Source organism: Microtus oregoni, unplaced genomic scaffold (assembly GCF_018167655.1).
Source record: "Microtus oregoni isolate MIOR12 unplaced genomic scaffold, Mior012 000000F_ref0000247, whole genome shotgun sequence".
NCBI classification, from domain to species: domain Eukaryota; kingdom Metazoa; phylum Chordata; class Mammalia; order Rodentia; family Cricetidae; genus Microtus; species Microtus oregoni.
Window position 1 is genome coordinate 91,386,922 of NW_024543059.1, and position 25,032 is coordinate 91,411,953.

Sequence of the window (25,032 nt, forward strand, 5' to 3'; positions counted from 1 at the left end):
AAGACAGCAATTCCAGAGAGGACCTGAAAATATCAGAGTTCAGTGAAAACAGAAACTATCCCACTTGCTATTAGAGGGTAATTTATCCTTTGCATAAAAAATAGGCATGGCTTTTTAATTTTATAATCACTACAAATTTTTAAATAAAACTAATCAAGTGCTTACTGTTTTATTGACAGACTAAAGTAATGATTCCTGTCCCTGGGACACAGAGATGCAAATCTGTTTGGTCAATTAGTGGTGCCCTAGTGCTAAGCTAACAACAATCAGACTAAATTGCCTGAAACCAGAGAACTAATGACACAAACACGAACCAAATAAATTGTGCTAACAGTTTGCTGTAGCAACTCAGAAGTCATAATTTCATTTGTATTCTGATAAGCAAGTCGTCCTCAGCAGCCAGCGAATGCATGCCGTAGAGGGAGAATGAGGACATTTGAATCAAGGTACCAATTCTCCATTATCTCTCCCTGTGTACCCTGGAGCACACAGAAACATAACAGCAAGCTCACTCTTTGCAGGCTGAGAATTGAAGATGAATTTGTCTTCTCTGGCATATTGCTGATTAAAATCCATAAGAGCAGAGACTATCAAATAAGATGTTGGCACAATCAGAAACAGCTGATCTAACTGCCAATCTGCCAATGGCGGAAGGTAAATGACATCCCTGGGGATATACCAGGGAATAGTGAGATGGACAGACAACAACATGATGATTACTTAATTAAGAGTACTGCTTCATAACAATGAGACTTGGATAATGCATGAACCTTGCTTAATCATTTGTGCACAGCACACATTCTTAATTGACCTTGAATTAAAGATAATGCTGTTAGCTTCTTCAAAAGAAAAGGATATGGGAATTTGGGAAAGAAAAAAAATCATAGAAAACACAAGACAAAAAAATCATAAAAGAATGTAAGATAAAGAAAGGATGTGGAATCCACTAATGAGTGAAGATGTTCTAGGAAACACACAGCTGTACCTATCACAGTTTTACCTACAGGGATATTGATGAATACCGAGTCAAATTCTGCCGACGTCAGGAATCTTTTCAATGGTGCCATGAAATACTACCAAGAGAGAAGAGGAAAGTAACTTTAATTAAGCATAACTTTGCCTAATCTATACAATGATTTTTTTATCAACCAGCAAAATTTATTAAAAGCCAATTATTTATTAGCATTATGAACACAAATACTGGAAATACTCTCTATATTAAAAATTCTGCATTGGACAGCTATAAAGACTTCATAGGGACTGGAGAGATGGTTAAAGTGCTTGCCACACAAGCATGAGTGTCTGAGTTCAGATCCCCAGAACCTATGAACAAGCTGGGCAGATGTGACAGCCTTCTATGATCCCAGAAGTTGGAAGGCAGAGTCAAAGATTCTTGGGGCAAGCAGGCAGCTAGACTTCCTACAACTGGCAATCTTAGGCTTCAGCAAGAGACCCTACCTCAAAAAAGAAAAGTGGAGAACAATAGAGGAAGACACCTGATGTCAACTTCAGGCACCCACTCATATGTAAACACATGTGTACACACATGAATACACAAACATGCATTCGTGCATACCATACACATATATACATGCAAACAAAGGCATAAATATAAGCCGAGACTCTTAAATATAAGACAAAAGGCTCCTAAAAGCTAGAAGCTGTTGGCCAAGCAGGAAAACAATGGCAACAGTTGGGAGACAGATTGGAGGATACATGTAAAACATCCCTCCAATTCTCCAACACAGGCTCTTGAGAGGGACGATCTGCTGGTGTAGTTTGTACACCACTTCCATGCATCGCTGGAGACTTTGGCATTTCCGGTACTTCTCTTCCACTGCCAGCCATCTCCGAGTCTGTACAGAGGCCCTTCTAGGAACTTGGCTTGTCAGTTCCTTTATTTCCAATCATTGTGAACTCAACTCCCAAATCTCATGGTCACAACACAAGACACTGTCATGAGCAACATCTGCACTTGCCTCGCAGGCTAACTTCAAGCAGCCATCTCTCTGAATCCCATGCCCAGCCCAGGAAGCTCACTTTGTTCAAGGAAGTCTCTAGCCGTGCTGTGCCCAGTGTACTGAGTTTCACATCCGTCGTGGTCTCGCTCTGCTCTCTACCCAGTTTACAGCCCACGAGCCACCATCAGAACGATGCTCTCTCCTTCCAATATATTTTTCTCGATAAACAAATCTTTTGGCTATATCTATCTCACCATATGTTGTATAGATCCATATACTATATTGATAGCTAAATTTTAAATAAGAACATGAAAAGCAATGGGCTCAGTAATGCCACATGTCCACACTGTTCCTAACCAATCGACTCTCAAAAGCTAACTCTTCTACCCCTTCTGTATTCCTGTAGAAAAAAAAAAGTTTTCACCTGGTTCTCATTTTGCTAACCTCTATTGGACAGGCCTTTCCTGAAATGACCTTGCTTAGTACTGCAGCCTAAAGGCCTATCCATACACAGACCAGATTTTCCTAACAGAGGAAGACATACATACTTAATATCTGCCTCAATATGGCCCAGTGGAAGTCTAAGGCAGAACACGAGGTTAACATGTCCAACAGATTCACGATTCCCTGCCCTCCATCTCTTTAGTTGACATCAACATCCACACATTTTCTAGCATCCATCTTTGGTTCTTCCTTCTTTCACAATCCTTTGCCTACACCAGCAAAGTCTGTTGGTTCTAATTAGACAAACCATTTCCAAAGTCTAACATCCCTCTAATCTCCCTCAGTGCTATGATTTCTTGTCATCTTGGTTATTATAATATCCTTCTAGTTTTCTTCTGCTTCCCACCCTTGCTTCACAAGGGCCAGAGTGCTGTGTTAAAAGCCTAGATGCCTTTACATCAAGTCTGCTCAAAGGTTCTAGCTTTTGTCCCTGTATAACTTGGTAGCCCATCAGTTCTCTCGCCTCTTTCCCAATCTCCTCCACCCATTCTATCTGCCACACTGGACCATAACTGTTCCATAAATGAAGCCGAAGCTGAGTACTTTCCCATCAGAATTTCCTAGAGCACCCCTGAGCCCTCCAATTGAAGAAACTTTCTCCCAGAACACTCTTCACGAGAATATATACATGGCTTATGCCCTCAACTTCCTCAGTTGATGAACTAAGCACCACGTTCTTACACAAAGGTCGCTGCCATCAGACTCTATACGGTATCTCTAACACATGCCATCCATCCTCTCTGGCTGATTTTTCTTCAGGTAATTCCCCACCCACCTGGCATCCAGCCTAAACTTTCTCACGATACAGAAACTACTAGAAAACCCACAGTCTTCCTGCCTTTGCTACTATGTTCTCAGTCCCTAAAACAGTGCTATTTAGATGTCAAGAGAGCAATAAATAGTTATAGAATGTATAAATCTGCTTTGATGTCTTTATTTTTTTCTTTGGGAGGGTTTTATTGAGACATAATTCACATTTCTCACAACACAACTATGTAGCTTGCAATCCGATGGTTCTTAGAAGTTCAGAGCTATGCAGCTATCACAATCAAATTTAAAACTGTTTACCACATAAAACATCCCACAGACACTCGTGGTCATACTCCATTTCTCCCCCTCAGCCTGCATACCCTCCCCACTCCACATACATGCTACTCTTCCCCAAAGTTCCAGGCACTTGCTTTTTTGTGTGTAATCTGTCTATGCATTTGTCTATTCTGGGTATAGATTTTGAAATATTCTTTCTTTCTAATATAAGACTATATCCTTTTAAAGACTATATCCTTTAACTACCATTCCTATCTCTACTACCCAAGGTTGTACTAGTCCCTAATTCTACTTGGCACCTGAATGACTTCAGTGTTTTCAGATTATACCTATAAGTGAGCACATGTGGTATTTGCTTTCCTGAGCCTGGCATCCAGTGCAAATCTTAGAATATATATTAACATACACACACTGCAAAAGTTGTTGGTCTAGCACATGGATTATGCAAGGTAACCTTGGGGCATAGATACTTGATAACTTACTTTTTCTATTGACTCCAAAGTTTCTGTATATTTTTCTTCTGTCTGCTTAATTTCTGCTAGGCAACAACTCCGTATATCATTTTCTTGTGATTTCTGCATATAGAAAGGTAAAATTTAGACTATTTAGCTGAATTCTCATGTCAGGTTATCTAGGAAAAGATCAAAATCCCTTTCCATCCTAACCAAACATTGCCAAAAGACATGCTTAGCTGCATTTGTGACACATTTTGTTTGAGCTATTTTTTCAACACTACAAATGAAAAGGTTTTATGTGACCATAATAAGTTTTGAAATCAATATTCTTCTTAAATAAAAGCATTTTTTAAATCAGATGTTAATGAATCTGGTAACAGAGTCTAAGCACTTCCTCCATAGACTGTAGATTACACACGTACTGCAGAAATGACTAGGAAATAGTAAAAGTATTTTTAAAACATTTAAAAGGAATGTGAGAGTAGGGGATACAGCTCATTAATAACTGTATAACATATATCAGGCCAGGATATCAGTCATCAGCAACACACAGACACACACAGACACACACACACACACACACACACACACACACACACAGAGAGAGAGAGAGAGAGAGAGAGAGAGAGAGAGAGAGAGAGAATAAGTAAAATCCTTCAAATATTGCTTTTATACATTATCATAATATATGGTTCTTTCATTTAGTGTTAAAGTTCAGCATAACAATAACACCAAGGTCACAGAGTCACAGACAAAAATGGAATTCAGGGCTGGAGAGATGGCGCAGTGGTTAAGAGCATTGCCTGCTCTTTCAAAGTTCTGAGTTCAATTCCCAGCCACCACATGGTGGCTCACAACCATCTGTAATGAGATCTGGTGCCCTCTTCTGGCCTGCAGACATACACACAGACAGAATATTGTATACATAATAAATAAATAAATATTTTTTAAAAAAATAGAATTCAGTTCAGATACTGATTATTGTTAGCTTTCTAACTAGAAACAAGTTACTCGGTTTCTCTGTGACTTGTTTTTCGCTTTCTATAAAACAAGATGGGCAGTACTAAACCCAAAGAGCGCCAAGTGACAGAAGCCACGGAAAGCACGTGTCGCCTTGCCAGGGAGTCTAAACTCCTACTGTTGTTAATTATAGCCCATGGCAACCACCCAGAGGTGGATAGTGGGGGAAGGCTGTACTGAGGGTGGAGGAGACCCTGAGGATCTGCTGGCCCTGATGCAGCTGATGCTCGCAGGCATCTGAAACCCCTCTGGGAAACACGGCCAGGACAACCCACCTCTCATACACCAGGTTAAACACATAGTGATTATATTTCTGAAATATAGGCTCAGTGATTTATTTCTACCCTATGTCTGCCTCTCCTTCCCAGTGTGGAACCCCATAGCCTCCCCAGCCCTTTATTAAAAGCCAGAGCATAGAGAGTAGAGACAACTCATGAAACCCCTGAAGAAGCTAAGTGACCACCCAGACGATGAAGAAGTCTTTAGGAGAAGAGACTATGTGAATAAACGCCTAAGTGACTGACTTTTTTTTTTTAATTTTCAAATCATACATGAGAAGACAGTTCAAAGCAGTTCTTTCTGGATGTTCCAGGCACATGCATGGCATGGGAGCTAGGAGAGCCTACTGGTTTTTGTTAGTATCTGAAGAAGTTTAATAAAAACAAAAACCAAACAAACAGCAACAAAAACTTAGTGCCTTACCCAGCCTTGATATGAGTGAGGGTATGTGCCTAGTCTTATTGCAGCTTGTTCAGCTGACAACCCCGGGGAGGCTTGCTCTTTTCTGGCGGGGAAACAGAGGAGGAATGGATCTGGAGAAGGGAGTGGGGGAGGGGCTGGGAGACGTGGAGGGAAGCTGTGGTTGGGTTGCAATGTATTAGAAAAGAATTTAAAAAAAGGAAAGCAATCATGGGGAGAGCCACTTGTGACAGGAGCTAGCGAGTGAGAAGAAACCGTCGCTGACATAACTTGTGCTAAATTTAAAATGAAAAGAATAGATCTGCTTTGGAAACGTTGTACTTTCACAATTACTATCTCACGATTCACAGAAATGGTAACTTCCCGCCAGCCACTCTGCAGCCAACCGGCATGGCAACAGCCCCAATAGCCCCTAATGCTCAGTTTTCTCAGGAAAGGGTTAGACCATAAAGCCCTGCAGTCATTTTGAACTTTAAAAAAAAAAAAAAAGCAGCTCCTGTCTCCAAATAAGTTATTACCTAAGTTCTAAACAAACAAGGAGCTTTTGTTAAATATTTCAACAGAAGTTAAGTAAGGACATTAATTGACCTCCTAACTAATCGCTTTCCTAAAAAACTACTTAGAGTTACTTTTAAAAATAAGCAAAAGCCCTACAGGTTGCTGAGCTTCCTCCGCCTTCATCAAGTCCTCGTAGACTTCGCCGCCTTCATCCTCGCCGTATACACAGTCGTAGAGGTCTTCTTCGTCCTCCACGCGGGTTTCACTGAAACAAGGAGTGTGGTTATAATGGCTGTATTCTAGTACACAGTGGATATAACACTGAGACATTCCCTACAGGTTCTAATTCAAAACAGATTGAAATTTTCCCAATGAGTTTCACAGAAAATTCAGAGAAGTGGGAAAATGGAATTAGTGGAGAGAGTCAAGAGGCTCCCATTAAGACTATGCTCCTCCCAATTATCTCAATGACAGACAGAAGAATCCAGCCATTGGGACGGTGGTAATTCATACCTGACTGGCTTTTACTTTCATAGAACCATATTAATGATCATCTTGCAGCTAGCCACAGCTCTAAGTCTCTGGACACTAGTTATCATATGGCTATGGCTTAGTATTTGATCTACCAAAAATGATGAATTTTGGGAGATCTGAAAGTTACCAGACTTGTCAAAGTGAACCCATCTAGTCTATAGCAGAGTCATGGTCTCAAAATCAGGTTTGTTTTACACAGAATATTTTAATGGTCTCATCACACTGACTCTGCATCCCAGTATTCCATGGCCTCAGCTTCGTTATATTATTAAAGGGCACAGTGTGAGAAGGTGAGGAGCTGAAATAGTGAACATCTGTTTGATAACAGCATCGATTGCTGTAACGTTATTATTGCCTAATTCAGTGCTTTTCAAACCATGCTCCAAGAAGCTCACTTTGAAGATACGGAGACATCTCTCTATAATCAAATTGCCTTTATCTGTGCTAACTGCTTGCATTTTATTTTTAAAGAGGGGGGACAGGCAAAGATCTTTAAAATATCTAAAATCTGTTATACAGTCATTAAATGCCACATGTCGGTTTCTTGGGAATGTTTGTACTTTCCAGTTCCCCGTGAGTACTTGGACATTAGCGGTGGCTGTCCAGGGCACTGTTCCCAAACCCCTCCTGAGAGGTGACGAGAATGGTCAGCCATGGCATTCCCTCCATTTTAGGACTGCTACCCTCTTCAGTTTCTCCTCCTGGTTTAAAACCTGTAGAAATGCCTTCTACTAACACAATCCCACAGAATGGCCTCGACCAATACAGAGGTGTTGGAATGAGTTAATCCCTCTGAGAACGAAGCTCAGCCCTTTCACATCACCAGCCCTGAGCCCCCTCTTCAGGCTGCACAGGCTGACGGTTATAAATTGACACAAACAAAACCGAAGACACTGTGGCTGTGTCAGCCCGCAACTTGGAACATTTTTCAGAGCTGGTACAATCACAGGCTGTTTATGTTTGTCATGAAAGATTATTTGGAGGCATTTGACAGAAGTGAACTGTCAAAACCCAGAGGGAAGGGAGGTCTATGAAAGGGAGCTGAAGCCTGAGAGAATGATGCTCTGAGAAAAATTCACTTCAGAAGTACTTGTCCACCCACCTACCCATCTGCTCATCCATCCAGCAGATATTTTTGAAGAACTGACTGAACTGCACGCTCTAAAGACTTGAGACATATATATATATCAAAAGCTCTCCCATTGAGGATCTGGACCAGTGTGTAAAAGTGTTTGTCATGTAAGTGTGAGGACCCGAGTTTGAACTCCCAGTAAGCTGAGCATGTTAGCACCTCTTTAATCCCAGGGCTCTATAGTAAGATGGAGACAAGAGAATCCCTGGAAGTGTGGGGGGCAGCTAGCCAGCCTGCTGTACATAGTCCCAAACAATATAGGAGGCAAGGATGACATCTAACCTCCAAACACACGCCTGGGCACCCATGTACCACACACTCACACGTGAATGCACATACGCATCATACATAACACACAAGCACACACAAACTGACTTATAAGAAGAACAGCCATAAGCATATAATCTTATATATGCAATAAGAGAAATTAACAGGAACTAAAGAAGCAGAGAAGAGAAGAATCACTAAAGAAAGCCAGGGAAGGTGTCAAAGAGGTCATATGACTCAGCTAGATTATGAATATGTCAGTTTATCCAATAGCTATCTGCTGTAATAAAAACTGTTTTCTGGGAGGGTATAGCTGAAGTCTATCCTAATAGAACTTCAATGCCAATAAAGGTGGCACACATCTACATCAAGCGAAGAGAGAGCCTGTGCTCCTGAACAGGGCACTAACGCGAAGGATGGAGTTCAGAGAGCCTGGGGATGCTGGCCTTTGCAACCCCTCAGAGCAGTGTGCAGGACCACTGGAGGGAAGAGCTGAAACAACCATAAGGAGCCATGCACTCGGTGAGCTCAACCTTAACTGGGATAACCAGGAAGCAACAGGAGATTTACAGAGGAAAGGGAGGTGGGGAGGAAATAACAGGTAGGGGGACCAGAAGCTAAGAGGCAAAACGCTATGAGGCTGAGAGCTGCAACTCCGGCAAAGGATGACGAGGAAGGAGTCAGGGAAACTCGGGACTGTAACATCAGATACAGATTAGGGGGCTTAGGAAGAGAGGATTAGGGGGATCATAGAGGGAAGAGAAAGGATGAAAGATGCATTTCAATTTCGACTTGCACTCCAAGGAGTCAAGTTATACTGGCAGCTCTGTGATTTCCATAGCAGGGCATCTGATGGACTCTGGTTTAGGACACAGCAGGACAACTGGGCTAGTCTGAGCACTTAGCTTCACTCTATCTTGAGGGTGGGTGAGATGGGGTCTCTCTATACAGCCCCAGCTGTCCGGAGTCCGGGTATTTTATGTAACCCATCAAATGGCAGGGGAGCCTCCTGAGGTCATGGTGGCTCTAACTGAGACAATCAACTGTGGAGGGGCTGGTCCTGATGGAAGGGGTCTTGCCAGAAACAAAATGGACTGTGGAATCCATTCCGACATTGTGACTTGGAAGCCTCCTCCTACCTGACACCTAACATTCCCTCTGAACTAAATCTTCCCTAACAACACAACTAAGCAGAACTAGGTGGGCAAAGGCTATACAAAACAAAGTGTTAGGTATCAGTGTCCTCTGTTGGGGCTCAGCCCAGGTGGGGCTTTGAAAGAGCATCATCACTGCATTGGACATAATGTGTTCTTCCTAAGAATCCGATTACAAGACCAGTAACCTTACAGTCACTTCATAAAAGACTGTTGCCGATTAGTTGGATAATCAGCATCTATTTTACTTAATGGCAGTGAGTTCTTGGAAATTTAGAATCAGCAAGAAACTATTCTCAAAGGACATTAAAAATATATGACTTCAAGGCCACTCCAAATGTCGCTTAGTCTAGAAAGAATTATTCGCTGCCCATTGTTATGGCTGCCAGTAGTACTCCCCTCACCTGCTCTTCTAGTGTGCGATCCCACAGCACCAAGTCACCACACATGTCATCCAGAACAGTGATTAAGAACCTCTAGAACTGTGCCAGGTAGTGGTGGTGCACGCCTTTAATGCCAGCACTCAGGAGGCAGAGGCAGGGGGATCTCTGTGAGTTCGAGGCCAGCCTGGTCTACAAGAGCTAGTTCCAGGACAGGCTCCAAAGCTACAGAGAAACCCTGTCTCTTGAAATAATAATAATAATAATAATACTCTCAAGCTTCATGGTGTGAAACATCTGGGTTCAAAGACTGTGTGATATCATCTTAAAGAAGTTAGCTTGATATACAAATTTGGTTTTTCTCATTAACTTATAACAGTAGGAATTTAACACAGTCACTACATAGATAATGCACAGAACATGTTAGTGCACAACTGAGCACACAACACACTCTTACTGTTGCATGACTAGACAGCAGAAAGAGGATGCCTGGCAACCAGTAGGTGTTCAGCGCTCCTTTGGCTTAGTCATGTGCGTACACCAAACATAGTTCAATCTCTTTTTCCTTCATTTTTCGTGGATGTGTGTATGTGGTATGGTTGCATGGGCACGTTTGTATGTGTGAGGGTGTAGGTTTGTGTGCAAATGTGTGCAGCTGAATATACGCAAGTATGTGTGGAGAGGCCTGAAGTTGATAGCTGGAACCTTCCTTGATTGCTCTTCCACCTTATTCACCGAGGCAGGGCCTCTCAATCAAACCTAGAGCTCACCCATATGGTGAGTCTCATTAGCCAGCTCGCTCGAGAGGAACCCCACTGTCACAGCTCTCTGAGGCTAGAATTACAAGCATGCTGTAGTGTCTAGCCACTATTTAAAAGAGGATTCTGGGACTCTAAACTCAGATCATTTTGCTTGTACAGCTGTTTTAATCATTGAGCTATCTCTGCAATCTATCACTGTTTAAAGTTCTAAGAACAAAGACATCCACAAGGTTCCTGCTGTCACTGTCTTGGGGCGAAGACACAGACAGTCAAGGGAGCAAACCAATGTGGTCATAGCCAGAAACACCCTAAAAACAGAGTAAGGGAAGGACGTGGTGGCCATTTTTGCTGGGTCAGCAGGGAGGTCTCCCTGCAAAGGGATGCCTGAGACAGACAAATGGGGAGGGTCCAGTAACACGAGCAGATAAAACAGTCGGCATAATGGCAAGTTCCGTGTTGGACAGATGAAAGAATGGATTCCCGCAGATTCCAGGAATTGCCCTGGGAGCATAATCCATCTCTTAGAATTCTCTGCAAACATGCCTGAGCTATATCATAAGGTCTCTGAGGAGAGAGGATCATGCTTTATATTTATTCTTAATCTGCACAAGTCACTCAATCAGCAGAAGATAATCAGCCGCAAGGCTTTCTGCCTCGCCCGACTGTGAAATAGCAAAGCCCACAGGATCCTCTGCTTGGCAGAAGCACCATCTACTGACACATCCCTGAATAACTCCAGCCTGCATCCGTCCTTCCTTGGGCTGGCAACAAAGCACACACTTTCTGCCCTACAACCCAGCAGTAAACTTTATTGCTTTTTTATCATTACTTAATTGTGTGATTCTAGTTTCATCTGCCTCTCTATTATGCCTTTGAGAAACGACCTGTTTTTTCTTCTCTGCAGTAAGTTTCTCTTCATATGAACACAGGACAAGAACCAAAAGTCGGTTGTAGCACATTTCCTGTGAAACTTCCCATCATCATTTTATAGATAAATTTTATTATGTCTTATCACATCACATTCACTCTGCAGAGAGCTTATTATAGTTCGCATCTATGCTAAGTGCAAATTTGAGCAGTGGCTTAATTTTATGGAAAATCTTCAACATACTCTATTAAGTCAGGAAGGACTTTGTAGATGTCTTCATCGTTTATGCTTTCTTCTGTAGGAAAGGGCCTAGGGAGGAAGAAAAAAAATATGGGAGGGTGAGCAATCAAGATGAGCATTTACCGCCAATTAAACAGTAAAGCTTGCTGCCACTCAAACAAGCCATAGCGTTGAATGATTTCTAGGGCTTCTCCAGAAGCGCCTGCCCAGCAGCTGCGCCTGGGGTCTCCCTGGGCAGACTGCAACACCTGCTACCCTAAATCACCGCCAACATCAGAGCCAGTCCCTGCAGACACAGGTGCAGCTGGGGACAGGCTAATGTGATTACCTGATCTCCCACCTGCCACATACCTGCAGGGTCACCCCCACGACACCCACCACAGTGCCCAGTTCAGGAGACAAGCAGCCTTGTCTGTGCCCCGTGCCCTTGCCTTCAGCACCCTCACAGCAGCTGGAAGATCTGACCCAGCTAAGACTCTGCCAACCAATGGTCTTCCACGGCTCAGCTCACTAGTAAGGATGACGATCGTGAGAAGACGAAGACATCATATATATGGCTTTTGACCCTGGCAGACTTTTCTGTTTGGACATCAGGGTATTTATGTTGTATTTTTTTTATTTCATTTCAAAATAACTAAGTAGATTTCAAATAGACTGGCAAGTTGTTTTCGTCCTCTGTTAAAAATACCCCACTTCAATTTTCCCCCACGCCTATCATTTGGCATCTTTGTTTGACTCATAACATTTTTTCTTATGACAAAAATAATGTTTTAAAAGTATGCCTAACAGAATCATCATAGCAATTATATTTCAATGACAAATACTCTATTCTTTGGTAGTAAGCATGTTTCATGTTTATAAAAAGGAGCCACCAAAATAGTAAATTTTGAACAATGGCTAAAGCGTTTCATTGAAAGTCAGACTTTTTAATTGTATTTTTATTATTTAAAATAATTTTGGCTTTAAATATATTATGAATTAATTTAATACTTAAGATAGCAAAGAGACCTATATATTGTTTTCCAAATGAATGAACCCATGTAACCAAGCTTTCAGAGTTGTTCTTTTTTAATATAGGCACATTGTATCGGGTTTTCATGCCTACACTGGTTCACGACAGAGAATTATAGTCCTCTGCTATAAATATAGACAAGAAAATCTCAAAAGGAAAATAGCTCTGATAGGTGTCCTTTCAGAATCAAAAGTACATACAAAGCAGGCTGTGCTTGTTTCAAAATCTACTCTATACACACAATAACACAAAATATAGATCGACATGGGCAGCTATGCATTACTGAAGAGCAAATTAGAAGGAATTGGGGAATCAACCAGCTGACAATCTCAGTCTACAGAAAACCGATAGAATCATGGCCCGTTCCTGAGAAGGGGTCTCCAGGATGTCCTTCCGGAGACCACTGTGGTGGCATCCAGGAATTGAGCTGTTGAGCTAGTGCTAGACACTCCTGTGACACCCACTAGGATCCCCTCCCTCAGAATAAGATGGAACCTGGGCACGCACACACACACACACACACACACACACACACACACACACACAAATGAAACCAAAACCAAACACATAGATAGAGGCTTACAAAGCCATATCATTGGAGGCAGACTAGAACACAAAGCCTTGAAGACATAAGGTACAAAATGACACCTATTTCCATGCAGCAGGGCTATATCTTCTTCACTTCCTGGTTCTTTTACTCTTTACTGACAGCCTGCCCTTAAGCAGTGTGCAGTCTCTAAAAGAGAAGAGGCTTGAACAACTCACACACCTCTGCTTCCAAGCTTACCAACTGAAGTACACTCCACTACTCGGAGAACGTATAGACGAACTAGCAACGTCTGAACTTTTCACGCATTACCCAACCTTCAACACACTTTCTTCTACATCTGTCATTTAATGCTTGTGTGACTGTTCCTTAAACCCATAAAAGTTGAGAGTTATTATTATGGTCTCCTCTACAGGAACCAAATCCATTATACTTTTAAATATTTATGTACTAAAGCATTTGCATTTGTCTTAATGAATTATACATATATAAATGTTGAAGAAATTTTTTTAAGAGAGTCATAACCAGTGGCAGTCACCAGGGAGCGAAGAACAATGTTCAGTCATTGTGCCTCATTCAATTCTCTGAATAAGTTCTTAATTGCTCGGTAAATCTCGGATGTGTACGTGGCACTTAATATACCAAGCGCAAAGACCTTTGCAAACAATAGCCATTCAATAAATCAAGAAATAACCATTGCAATGAACTGCATGGGAAACAGGAACCACAGAGGCACCATCTTACCTGATTCCTGTGGCCAACGCTATTGGCGTGCGGGATAACCGAGATAACGTTTCTATAACCTGCAGGGGGGGGAGGGGAGAGGAAAATGTTCATTGAACACGTATTTATCAAGGCTTAACACTTTTCTCAAAAGCGACAGATTTCCCATTCAATGTTAACAATGGTTAAAGAAAGACAAATTTATCGACTCCTAAGGTGTGAACTGGAAAGAGTCATGATCGGGAAGCTTAAACGCCTGCGTTATACCTGTGTTCCTTTTAATTTTATGACTTAAATGAGTTTACTAAGATGCGAGTGACAGTCTCCTTCCAATAAAATAGGGAGTTAATACCTAAAACTGAAAACCCTTAGAGGTCACCTAAATCAATGTCCCCCAGCATAGTACCCACTAGATATGTGAAGCTATTTAACTTAAAACTTAAAAGTCATAAATTTCATTTCCTTTACTTCACTAGCCAAATTCTAAGCGCTCAGTCATGGCTGTTTCTGTTGCATTTTGGAACACACAGATAACAGATATTTTCACACCACAGCAGGCATTGCTGGGCAGAAAAGTGAGATTGCCGGTTCTTGAGCCTGACCACAGGACTTCAAATCCAAATTTCCCATTCATTAGCCAGGTAACCTTAAGCAACCACCAAAATTCACAAGTCTTGGCTTTTTCCTCTAGATAAGGCCTCAGATAATAGCTAATGATCATTAGAGTATTGTAAGGATTAAATAACACAGCACCTGCAAAATGGTTAAAAAGGAGCAATTCTTTATAATCACCAACTTTGAAGAAATTGCTTTGTTCTAATTCTGAGGGTGTTCAAGAATTTTCTGTTCTAAATTACTTTTGTTTATGCATTTCACAAACTCCTTATAAAGATCTTCAAGCAAGTGTGCTCTGCTAACAGTTTTGGCATCTGCACCTAGCAATTTTACTCCTCTTTCAATCCTTTACACCTAAAAATCACCTTTGTCAGGAAACCAGTGCCCTACAATGCATTTTCCTCATTGTTGCATTTTTATGAAAAAAGTAATGCTTGGCACCCTCAAAATTAAGCAAGCAAAGGAGGCTCTGCTGTGCAATCCATTTTGAGTAGGAGGGAGAATGGGAGAAAAATGTGTCTATCAGGACTGAGATAGCCTAGTGAGCACCTAAAAATCCTCAGCTCCAAGACAGAAGGGTGAACAATGTCTCTAGCCCTCAGAGAAAGCGTCTCAAAGGTGCCAGCCCCATGGATGGGTTGACAAAACACCTGGCTCAGTTGTGAGCCTATTTGGAGCCCTGTTGGCTAGTTTTCAGGTAAACTCGCCTTTGCTAGGCTTTATCAAACACGGATAAAAACAGCTAATTAACCGCTGCACAATATTGCTGGACAGAAATGAGAATGCTCCTCAAGTGATTGCAAAGTTTTATTACAGAAAACAAAATTAACTACATAGGGAATTGTATATTGGTTATAAATAGCAATGTCCTGTTGTCCCAGATTCTTGAAATTTGTGAAAAGAACAGATGTGACACGTTAGCACTAAAAAAATAAAAATAAAAGAAATTGAAAGGAGAGAGAATGCTTATGTCAATCAATTCTATGTAAGCAAAGCATTCTCCCAGTGAATACGTAGCTCAAAACAACATATTATACATGACATGAGTATAGTTTTGTTGACTTAAAAAAAAACCTGCTTCAATATTTTTAACAGAAGAGACAAAAAACAGAGATGTTTTAGGACAGTTCCTAGGGACAAAATGAAACAAGATACCTGGAGACCGGGGAGGAGGGGGCAAAGCTACTGACCCCCAAATTCTACATCTTACCCTAACCTCCAGCTGAGACACTAGGAAATAAAAAAAACGGGAATCTGAAGACATCAAAACCACGTGTTTCTAAATGAGAAGTCTAGTGTGGGGAAAGCTTCTGTAATAATTTGAGAAGTAGTATTCAGACTCTTGGTTAACTAGTATTGTGTTTTAGACACACCCTATTGGGATGGGCCAGTACAAAAGAATCCCAGAGAATGCCCTGCCTCTTGCTGTGTTTTAGGCTGTGGTCTCAGTCCCTGCTTAACAAGAAAAACAACACAGCAATAATACATTATTACTGCTACTGTAATATGCATTTTAATGGCGGTTAATTTTGTTCTCTGAAGATATTTTGTACAATAACTATAGATTTATGAAATAATTCACATTTGGACTTTTATCTGCCAACACTAGAACAGCTACAGTATTTTTCCATCCATGTGCCTCCCTCCTCACCGGAGAGGGGAAGCTGGAACTAAAACCAAAACAAAATAAAAATGTGCAGCTTGATTTGGCATATAAGCATCCATCCGCCACCAGGGGGAGCCAGATGATAGTCTATTACCTTAGCTACTGATTACCTTTAAGCACACTGAAAATTTAGCTGAAGCAACTCCTATGATTTAACGAAGGAAGGCTATTTATTACTATTCAATACTAGAAGATAACACATATACAAATTCATGGGACATGGGATGGAAAGACTGTGAGGTGACCTTAAAGTGAGTTGCTGTGGGACCCTTCATTTTCAGGTCTATACTATTACACATAGTCCTGGTACTAAGTTTAGCCAAAACAAAGAGAGGCTGTTTAGTCAATGTGGTGCTTTTAGAACAATATGCATTCTATATCGACCGTATTTGCAGACTGAAAACAGGCACACACACGAATCAATGCCAGACCCTTCAATTCCATGTGGATCCTCCGACCTGCCCCTCTGAAGCAACTGAGAGAAAACTGTTGGACTCTAGCGTCCAAACACCGAGAAGGAGTCGCCCCCAGAGACCATCTCATACACACAGCCGATGCAAAAGCATGAGGATTTTATTAATTCTGTCATGACAGGGTCCCCCAGCATTCGGGAAGCCGAGGGACCTCGAATAGCGGGTACAGTCTACTTTTAAAGGGGCTACAGAAGCAAGGGGGGTTGTTCTTTGACTATTCTGATTGGCTTATTTGAAAGGACTATTACCAATAATTGATTGGAGAGCTGTTGCCAGATCAGATGAGGTAAGAGGTCATTTTGACCCCGTTTCCCAGAGGACCGAACCAAAACTTACGTATATGGGTAATTGTTCAGGAACTGAGTACGTGCAAGTGTAGCTGTTAGGTCCTTGGTTCCCAGGGGAGGAGGGGAAGCACTATGGCACAGAGGCTGAGAGGATTCAGAATTGCCAAAAATGGCTTCAGGATTGCCTTAAAGTCTTACAAAACCACTGAAAGATACTAACAGGCCTATGTTCCATGAAATACGCAAATTTTAAATGGTTACTTCAAAATGATAAATTATGAGGAGGGGGAAACTTTTTTTCTTCCTTTTCTCAATAAAAAAAAAAGAAAAAAAATGATAAATTATGGAAACCGACACTCAGAAAGGAGGGTGAGACAGCAAGAATGTCCTAAAAATGAGCGAGGCTGACTCCACATCCAGGACTTGCCTTCTGTATCCACATCCTCCAGCCCACTGGTAGGAAAACGCGAGCTTATAATTGGGGTAACATCAATTAAACCTACTGGGTGAGGAAGGTGGGAGACGTGAGCAAGGCTTCTCACTCCCACTTTAAATTGGGGATTACATCCCAGAAGCGGTAGGATCATTGAGAAGCTTTGGGAAAGGAGAGAACAGGGCTAACTGCACTGGGGAAACAGAATTCAGCAGAGTGAACAGAGAGGACAGGAAGTCATGGGGACAGCCAGTAGACAGAATTGAATCAAACAGTTGGAAAGTACTCTAAGATAGCCACAGTGAGACCGTAAGATGTGAGATGCCCTTAGGAGTCGTGGCTGAGCACTGTGATGTCCTTAGAAGCCGTGGCTGACCACTGTCATGTCCTTAGGAGTCATGACTGAACACTGATGTCCTTGGGAGATGTGGCTGACCACTATGATGTCCTAGGAGCCGTGGCTGAGCACTCTGACAGCTCAGGAAGGAAGAGGAGCCTGGGTGATACAAGACTGTCTCCCAAATGTACCACCTGGAAAGCCCACTTCAGCGCCCCAGAGGTGAGGCCAGAGCTCTGCAAGGCTGCTGGCTCCTCCAGGCGCCTTGTCTCTGACCCACTCCCACCCCACCTGGATCTCAGGTATCCAATAGTAGATCATGGCTGTAACTCTGCCCTGGCACTTATCACTCTATTTAAAGTTCTCAAAGTCGTCTTTCAATGTTTGCAAAAGAACTCAAGATTTTTTTTAATTAAAATATTAATACATGAAAGTTGTCTCCCTCCACCTCTTTGAGCTCAATCCAGATGGGACCACAGCTAAGAATCTGCTGTAAATTCTTGAAGTTTTCTTTCTTTCTTTCTTTCTTTCTTTCTTCTAATAGATGCGTTCCTAGCTCCTATCCCAGCATGATGGCTTACGTTTGTGATCCTAACACTTTGGAAACTGAGGCAGGAGTATTATTACAACTTCAAGACCAACATGCGATGCATAGTGAGTTCTAGAGGAGAATGGATTACAGAACGTGGCCCTGTCTCAAAAACAGAGAGTTTTAATATGAATCTTTTTTTTAAGAGTTCTAAGAGTTCTCTAAAACCTTCAGAGTCATGCTTTGCCACTACCCATCAATCACAGCCGTGCCGTCATGCACAGATGTCCTTTCTTCATTTTAATGCTGTGTGACACTCCAGCATATGTAAATAATCCAATGGTTTTGCCATTTTCCCAGCAGTAAGTGCTTCTAACCCTCTGATGCGAATGAAGCCAGCAGCCACATCCTTACCAAGTGTATGTTCACGTATATGCAGGCCCTGCTGGAGGAAGGATGGCTGAGCATGTGGGAAGGAAGGAGGAGCAGTCTTTAAACTGCTTACAGGAACCTAAGACACTCTAAGGGCCTGTGAGAATGCAGCAAGGATTCCAGTGATAGTCCGCCCTCCAACAATAGGAAACACCTTTGGGGCAGGAGACCCAAACCGCCTCTGCCCTGCTTGATTTTCGATGAGCCATTGGACATAACTATCCGCTGCCCAAGTAAGTGAACAAAGTAATGTTTGCCTTATAAAATTACCGAGAAGATCCAATATGCATATCAGCAATATATATAGTGAGCATCCTGATTTTCCTTAAGTTTTCCCTCTTAACTTATTCTCTAACCCAATAGCTTGGTGGGCAATCAGAGGCTTCAGGCTTGAGCCACGAGTGTAAAAGCCAGCTTAGCGGTTCGGGAGGCCTGAAGGCACCACAGCCCAAGTGAGCAGCTGTGGCTGGAGACCCAGGTGCAGCATCCAGGCTCCCGCAGGCTCAGAGCGAATGCCCTATGGAGCAGAGACAAACACGGAGTCTAAAAGACGGGCTTCAGGGTGTTCGTCTGGGAATCAGACAAAAGCAGGAGGAGAGGTCAGCTGTGATCCAAAGGCAACCTCGGGAACTAGTATATTACCCAGAAGCCCTTGACTCTAGGTTCCTGACCATGAGGCCCAGCTCTAAACCCAGCCAGATGGTGAGTTGCCGATCAGCAATATATTTCACCTTCTGTCTCCTAGGAAATCAAAAGAACTCATTATATTAATTTTCTTTGCAATTCCAATTTCACACAGTAAATTGCCCCATTAGGATACGCTGCAGCTCAGCGTCACTTCCAGCCATGTTTCAGATTTCCTTGAGCACCGGCTGTGGCTTTGTCATTTTTTGCCTGCAGGGTGCCATTAGAAAGAATGCTCCTTGCACCATCTCTCTGGGCCAAGCAAAGAAATATAGCCAGGGGAGACAGACGAAGCATCCTTTCTGAGCAAGACCGTAAGCCACGGGGAATGAGTTTCCATTGTTCTTAAGGGTAGTGCATGTGTAGAGCTTCAATGGGTCAAATTTACAACATGCACTGACCTCAGTGGTGGGTGCAACTACAAAAAGTATTTTCTGAAGCAACCATAATTGAAATTATCAGGAGTAACTACCTCCTTTAGGAATTGTGTGCGTGTTGGGTTGTTATATAAGCAGACTGGGGTAAGGTTTCCTGAGTTCAGATTCAACCCCCACCTTCCACGGGTGGGGTTAATTTGGAACACTCTGCTTTGGTTCCCTTGTCTATGTGAAATTTCAGGGACAGCACAACTTGCGACACAAGCCTGCGGTGAAGGGAAAATGAAGCAATCTGGTACACTTGTCCCAGAAGCACTTCCGTGCTGACATGGTCATACCCTCCGCCCTGCTAGCCTTGGCTCTGTACCTCCAAAGACCCCAAAAGAGGAGCATCTTTCCCTTAGAACTAGCTTCATCTCTCAATAACCCCCTAAATCCCACTCTCATCTCTCCCAGATCTAGGCAATCAAAAGATTTTCTAGAAGCCTGCCCTAGATCTAAACCCCTGAGCTCTCCTCAGATGCAATCCCCTCCTCTCTCCCTGTGCCTTTGCCTTGCTAGAGGCCCCTTTCTCGTTTCCGGTGCTCTAATAACTGCCCGTTTGTTTCTGCCTTCTAGTTCTTCTTTCATAAATTTGCCCTGTACCTGGCTACCGTGAAGGCTGAGTGACATTTCGGGAAGTCACTGGGATATCCCCACCCCCACCTGTGCGCCTCATGTAGCACACTCAGGGTCTCTACACCCCCTGCCTCTCCAGCACGTCCTCCATCTCCTCTGCTGTTTGCCATATTAAGTGAGACCCAATCACATTGCCAGCTGTGCTCCAGTCAGGTCCCAGAATCCGAATTTTAGAGCAGTGGTTCTCAACAGTCCTAATGCTGTGACCCTTTGATATAGTTCCTCATGTTGGTGGTGACCACAACCATAAAATCATTTTCACTGACCCTTCCTAACTGTAATTTTGCTACTTTTATATAAACCGTAATAAAATATGTGTTTTCTGATGGTCTTAGGCAACCCCTGTGAAATGGTCATGTGACTCCCACAAAGGGAGAACCCACAGGCTGAGAACCACTGCTTTAAGGGCTATAATGTTCCCAGTGCTCTAATTTACACAGGGGTGTTCAAAATTAACTGCTTTCTACTAAAGGATGGGCAGAATGAAGCACACTGAAAACAATAGTGCCCATGTTCTCATACCAACCAGAAGACCGGGAGAAATTCTTCATCTTTCTAACTATCACCCTGGCCCAAATGCCTGTGGGGACATCCTGGATGAGAAACTCAACTGTCCATTCACCACTGTAAAGGAAACCATTCTGCAAAGATGATCGCATTTGCAAATCACGCCCTACCTTTAAGCTAGGGGTAGAGAAACAAGCTACAGAAATTACGTAGCAGCTTTAAACAAGTTCAACAAAGAGAATGAAGCTGACCGTCAGGGAAGGAACAGAGTTTCCTCCAGGCTGGGGAGGCAATAGAGCTTTGGAGTTTGCGGTAGACAAGGCGCTACCGGAACCAGAGGAACCACTGTTGACTCATGGATTCGTGCCAGGGCCACAGTCTATGTGACCCCATCAGGTCACAGAAACTGAGCCTACAGAAACTGGGGCAGTTCGGTGGGGCTAAAAGAACATGGAAATTTTAATACATGTTCATAGCTGCCCAAGCATCATACAGGTGGAGCAAAATCAACATATTCTCCAAACTCAATTCACTTTCAGAGTCATACAACTGGCTGGGAAGGACACTGATTCTGGAGGTGGCCAAAGACTACGGTCACCTTAAAGAATGACATAGAAAATACCATAAAAAGGAGGAGTGATGAATGCTGGTGTGAGGGGATCTCACAGTAGAAAAGAATGCGGCATTGCTTAGCAACTGGAGATACCTCACCTTGTCTCAGCCTCAGGGCACATAAGGGAGAGACCTCACACAAGAGCCAAACATCACAAACCACCTAGCAGAAATGATGGCCACAAGGACAAGAAGAGAATGACAGCCACACTCCAGCTAGCTTGCCAACACTGATCATTTTATAACCTCCTTGAAAGTGCTCATTTTCATATGTGCCGGAACAGTTCAAATGCAGGTAAACTAACTCATTGTTCTGCAGTTTCCATGCCAAAGCTGAGTCAGCACAAATATGTAAGGCACACACATAACTCTAAGATCTGTAAAAAGCTCATTAGAAAAACATAAAAGGTTAATGTTCACATATATTAATTTGATATAAGTGAAATATTATTTCAACATGCCATCACTATGAAATTCAAGTCATTTTATGTTATTGTTTTTCCGTAATCAGTTTCCAACATCTCACATGCAAAGTGTAGTTACAGTTCATCTCAGTTCATGTCAGCTACATCTTAAGCACAGTGACCACACGTGGCTGAGGGCTGCTGTCCTGGATGAGGGCAGCCTACAAGAGGCCTGTGATGTACTCAGATCAGGATGGGAAAGAAAACCATGTCCTCAGGGACAAAAAACACGGACTGCAAACGTCAAGTGAATGTGGCAGTCTAAGCACAGTGTGGGGCTGGGTGAAGTGCTTTGTGAGCATGCATAAGGGCCTGGGGAGAGAGAGAGAGAGAGAGAGAGAGAGAGAGAGAGAGAGAGAGAGAGAGAGAGAAGAGCCCCCAAATACCCGTACCATGAACTCTCCCCTCCAGATTTACTCTGCCCTTTTGTAGTGTGACCAGAGGAGGGCTACAGAGATGGGAGAATGTGGTGGCAAGCCCTGTGAGGAGGACAGCCCTCCATACAGGACCCACTTAATGCCTATTTCCCCTATCCGTAAATGTCACTTGAACACTCCGCCAATCCAGCAGGCATCCAGCTAACTGCTAATGAGACAGGATTTCTGTGGAAACTGTATTAACCCGAGGGCTCCCCATCCCGCCCCGCGCCCACCTTTTCCGCCTTTCTAAGTGTCAGCCTTGGCTCAGGGCCAGATCTAATCACATCAACTCCTACTTCAACTTTACATATTACATTTCATCAGCTTTTAGAAATTCCCTTGGACTGTGATGCACCCACAAAGCTGGAGGTTAGCTTTCACTCTTATTTAACTGCGCTTTGAGGTCCCTTCTTTCCATTCCGCGTCTTTGATTTTCCCCTTTTTAAGTAGCTGTCACTGAATTGCATATAGAGATATTTTTGAAACAGCATGACCATATCTGTGGCTTTAAAACTCTGCCACCTGTGACCTCCAAATCCTCAGGGAGATGTTTTCTTGGGATCCGCAGGAGATTCTTTTTCTGAATCTCAACTATTTCCTAATGAGCAAGGAACACTTTTCAGTCGCTAGCCGCTCTGAGTATAAGTGACTAATCCAGGATAATCTGAATTTCCTTTAGGGTCTGAGTATTTACCAAGAACCGGATCAGAGAAAATAATCCTCTCAGAGGATGGAGGAAAGTAGCTCATTGCTTAGGCTGCAGCAGGGAGAGGAGGGAGGCCATCACTCACTCCCCTGCTCTCAACGGGGAGGGGCTGGCCACATTTTTCTCTCACACATAAATTTTTATAGTCTGATTCACCCACAACCTTGGATGGGATGTTTTAACTGGGAGAACATATGGAATTTACTTAGATGACCAAAAAAAAATGAAAAAGAAAAAGAAAGAAAGAAAGAAAGAAAGAAAGAGAAGGGAAGGGAAGGGAAAGGAGGGATGGGGAGGGGAGTAGGGAAGGGAAGGAAAGGGAGAAGGGAAGGGAAGGGAAGGGAAGGGAAGGGAAGGGAAGGGAAGGAGTAAAGAGAGCAATGTCCCTTTCCTCTAAAGCGGCTCCTGAGACAATTTTCAACAATCTTTGGAGACAGACCTCTGATACTGGGCACACCCAACACTCCTTGGCTCAGAAAGACAGAGTTCAGCTCCCTCTTCCCACAGAAAGTCTAGGAAAGTAAAAAAACTTCTACATGGGAAATCACATTTATACAGATGAAATCACTAAGATAACGTATGTCTTAAACTACTAGGTTAGCCACACCCTTCAAATGCCTGCCATGATGGTATCCTCAAAGTACCTATGGTGCTATGTGAAGACTTTCACACAGTAAAAGTAAACAAATTCCTTGGGTAGAGAAGCAGGGTGTACCTACTGTGTACTGAACCTACTGTGTACTGTACCTACCATGTACTGAACCTACTGCGCACCGACTTCAACTCCACAGTATACACTGTGGTCTAACATTACTTCTTTTAACCTATATTATTGTTTGCTTGCTTTTTTAACATTTATTTATTTCCTATGTATATGTATGGGCACACACATGCCCAAGCATGCATGTGGAGGTCAGAAGAAAGCTTGTACATTCTCTCTTTCCATCATGTGCTTTCAGGGGACTAACTCAGGTCATTAGTCTGGGCAGCAGGTACCACTGCCCACAGAGCCTTCTCACTACCTGCCTCTTTTCTTTTGATTATTGCATGTCTTACATTCCTCCAAAAACAAGTATTCTGTGAAAATATGCAACATTCAAGAGCATTCTACATGAGGATGATCTTTCAGAATTTCTCCTGCAGACAATGACAGCAATTTGAATTATAAGACAGACATACCCTCAAGCATCCAGGCCAGACTCAAATATTATACCCAGTTACAAACATCCACATACGCTCTTGAGTCTTTCCGTATTGTTTGAAAGAAAATATGAGCAGATATAAATAGCCCCCAGGTGATGCAGGTAGCTTAGATCCTGATGTCCTGATGATCTGGCAAAAGGGACTTTATGAGTTAAATGTCACAAAGTGGATACAGTGGAGAGTTCTAGTCAAAAAAGCTGTTGATTAAAAAGGGAAGAACTGAAAGATACTCTAAACCCCATCAAATCCCTGCAGGCACTTTGATCCTCATGGGACTCCTAATTTGCATCCCATAAAATTATAATTTTTATTGTTGAGTATGGAACAAAAGCTCAAGAGCTGAACAATCGGTTACTTGAATCAAAAGCAAAGCTAACAGAAAAACATAATGTCATTTTCCAGCCCCCCACCACCACAGAGAGAGAGAGAGACAGAGAGAGAGACAGAGAGACACAGAGAAAGAGACAGAGAGAGAGAGTCCTTGGCATAAAACACTGTATCAAAGAGGCTTGTACAAAACAGCTTTGCCAACATGACTGTCTCAAAATATCACACAGTCAACATAGCTCTGGACCCTGGCTACACCTTGCCTTGTTATCAGACAATGGTTAGGGTTGTCTGGGCCTCAGACCCTCCCTCATCTCCAACAATTGCTGGTTTCAGAGAATGGATCGTATATAATCAGTTTCTGGTCACCTTAATAAAATACCCGAAGATGAACATTTGTCAAAGGTACACAGCTTATCCAGGTGCAAATGTGTGTGTACCTGTAGGCCCAGCCCCAGGAGGCTAAGACAAAAGGAGCCTA

The 25,032-nt window shown here is 42.7% G+C and overlaps 1 protein-coding gene across 2 annotated transcripts in view; it reads right to left on the bottom strand.

The window, feature by feature from the left end:
• Vav3 (vav guanine nucleotide exchange factor 3) overlaps window positions 1-25,032 on the bottom strand; it is a 314,833-nt gene that overhangs the window by 165,908 nt on the left and 123,893 nt on the right. For both annotated transcript variants that reach the window (XM_041655077.1, XM_041655076.1), the window contains exons 3-7: window positions 13,824-13,882; window positions 11,524-11,589; window positions 6,341-6,449; window positions 3,995-4,087; window positions 1,005-1,073 (exon numbers count right to left, since the gene is read on the bottom strand). In XM_041655077.1, the coding sequence (XP_041511011.1) occupies window positions 1,005-1,073; window positions 3,995-4,087; window positions 6,341-6,449; window positions 11,524-11,589; window positions 13,824-13,882 (396 nt within the window). The remainder of the gene's footprint in view (window positions 1-1,004; window positions 1,074-3,994; window positions 4,088-6,340; window positions 6,450-11,523; window positions 11,590-13,823; window positions 13,883-25,032) is intronic.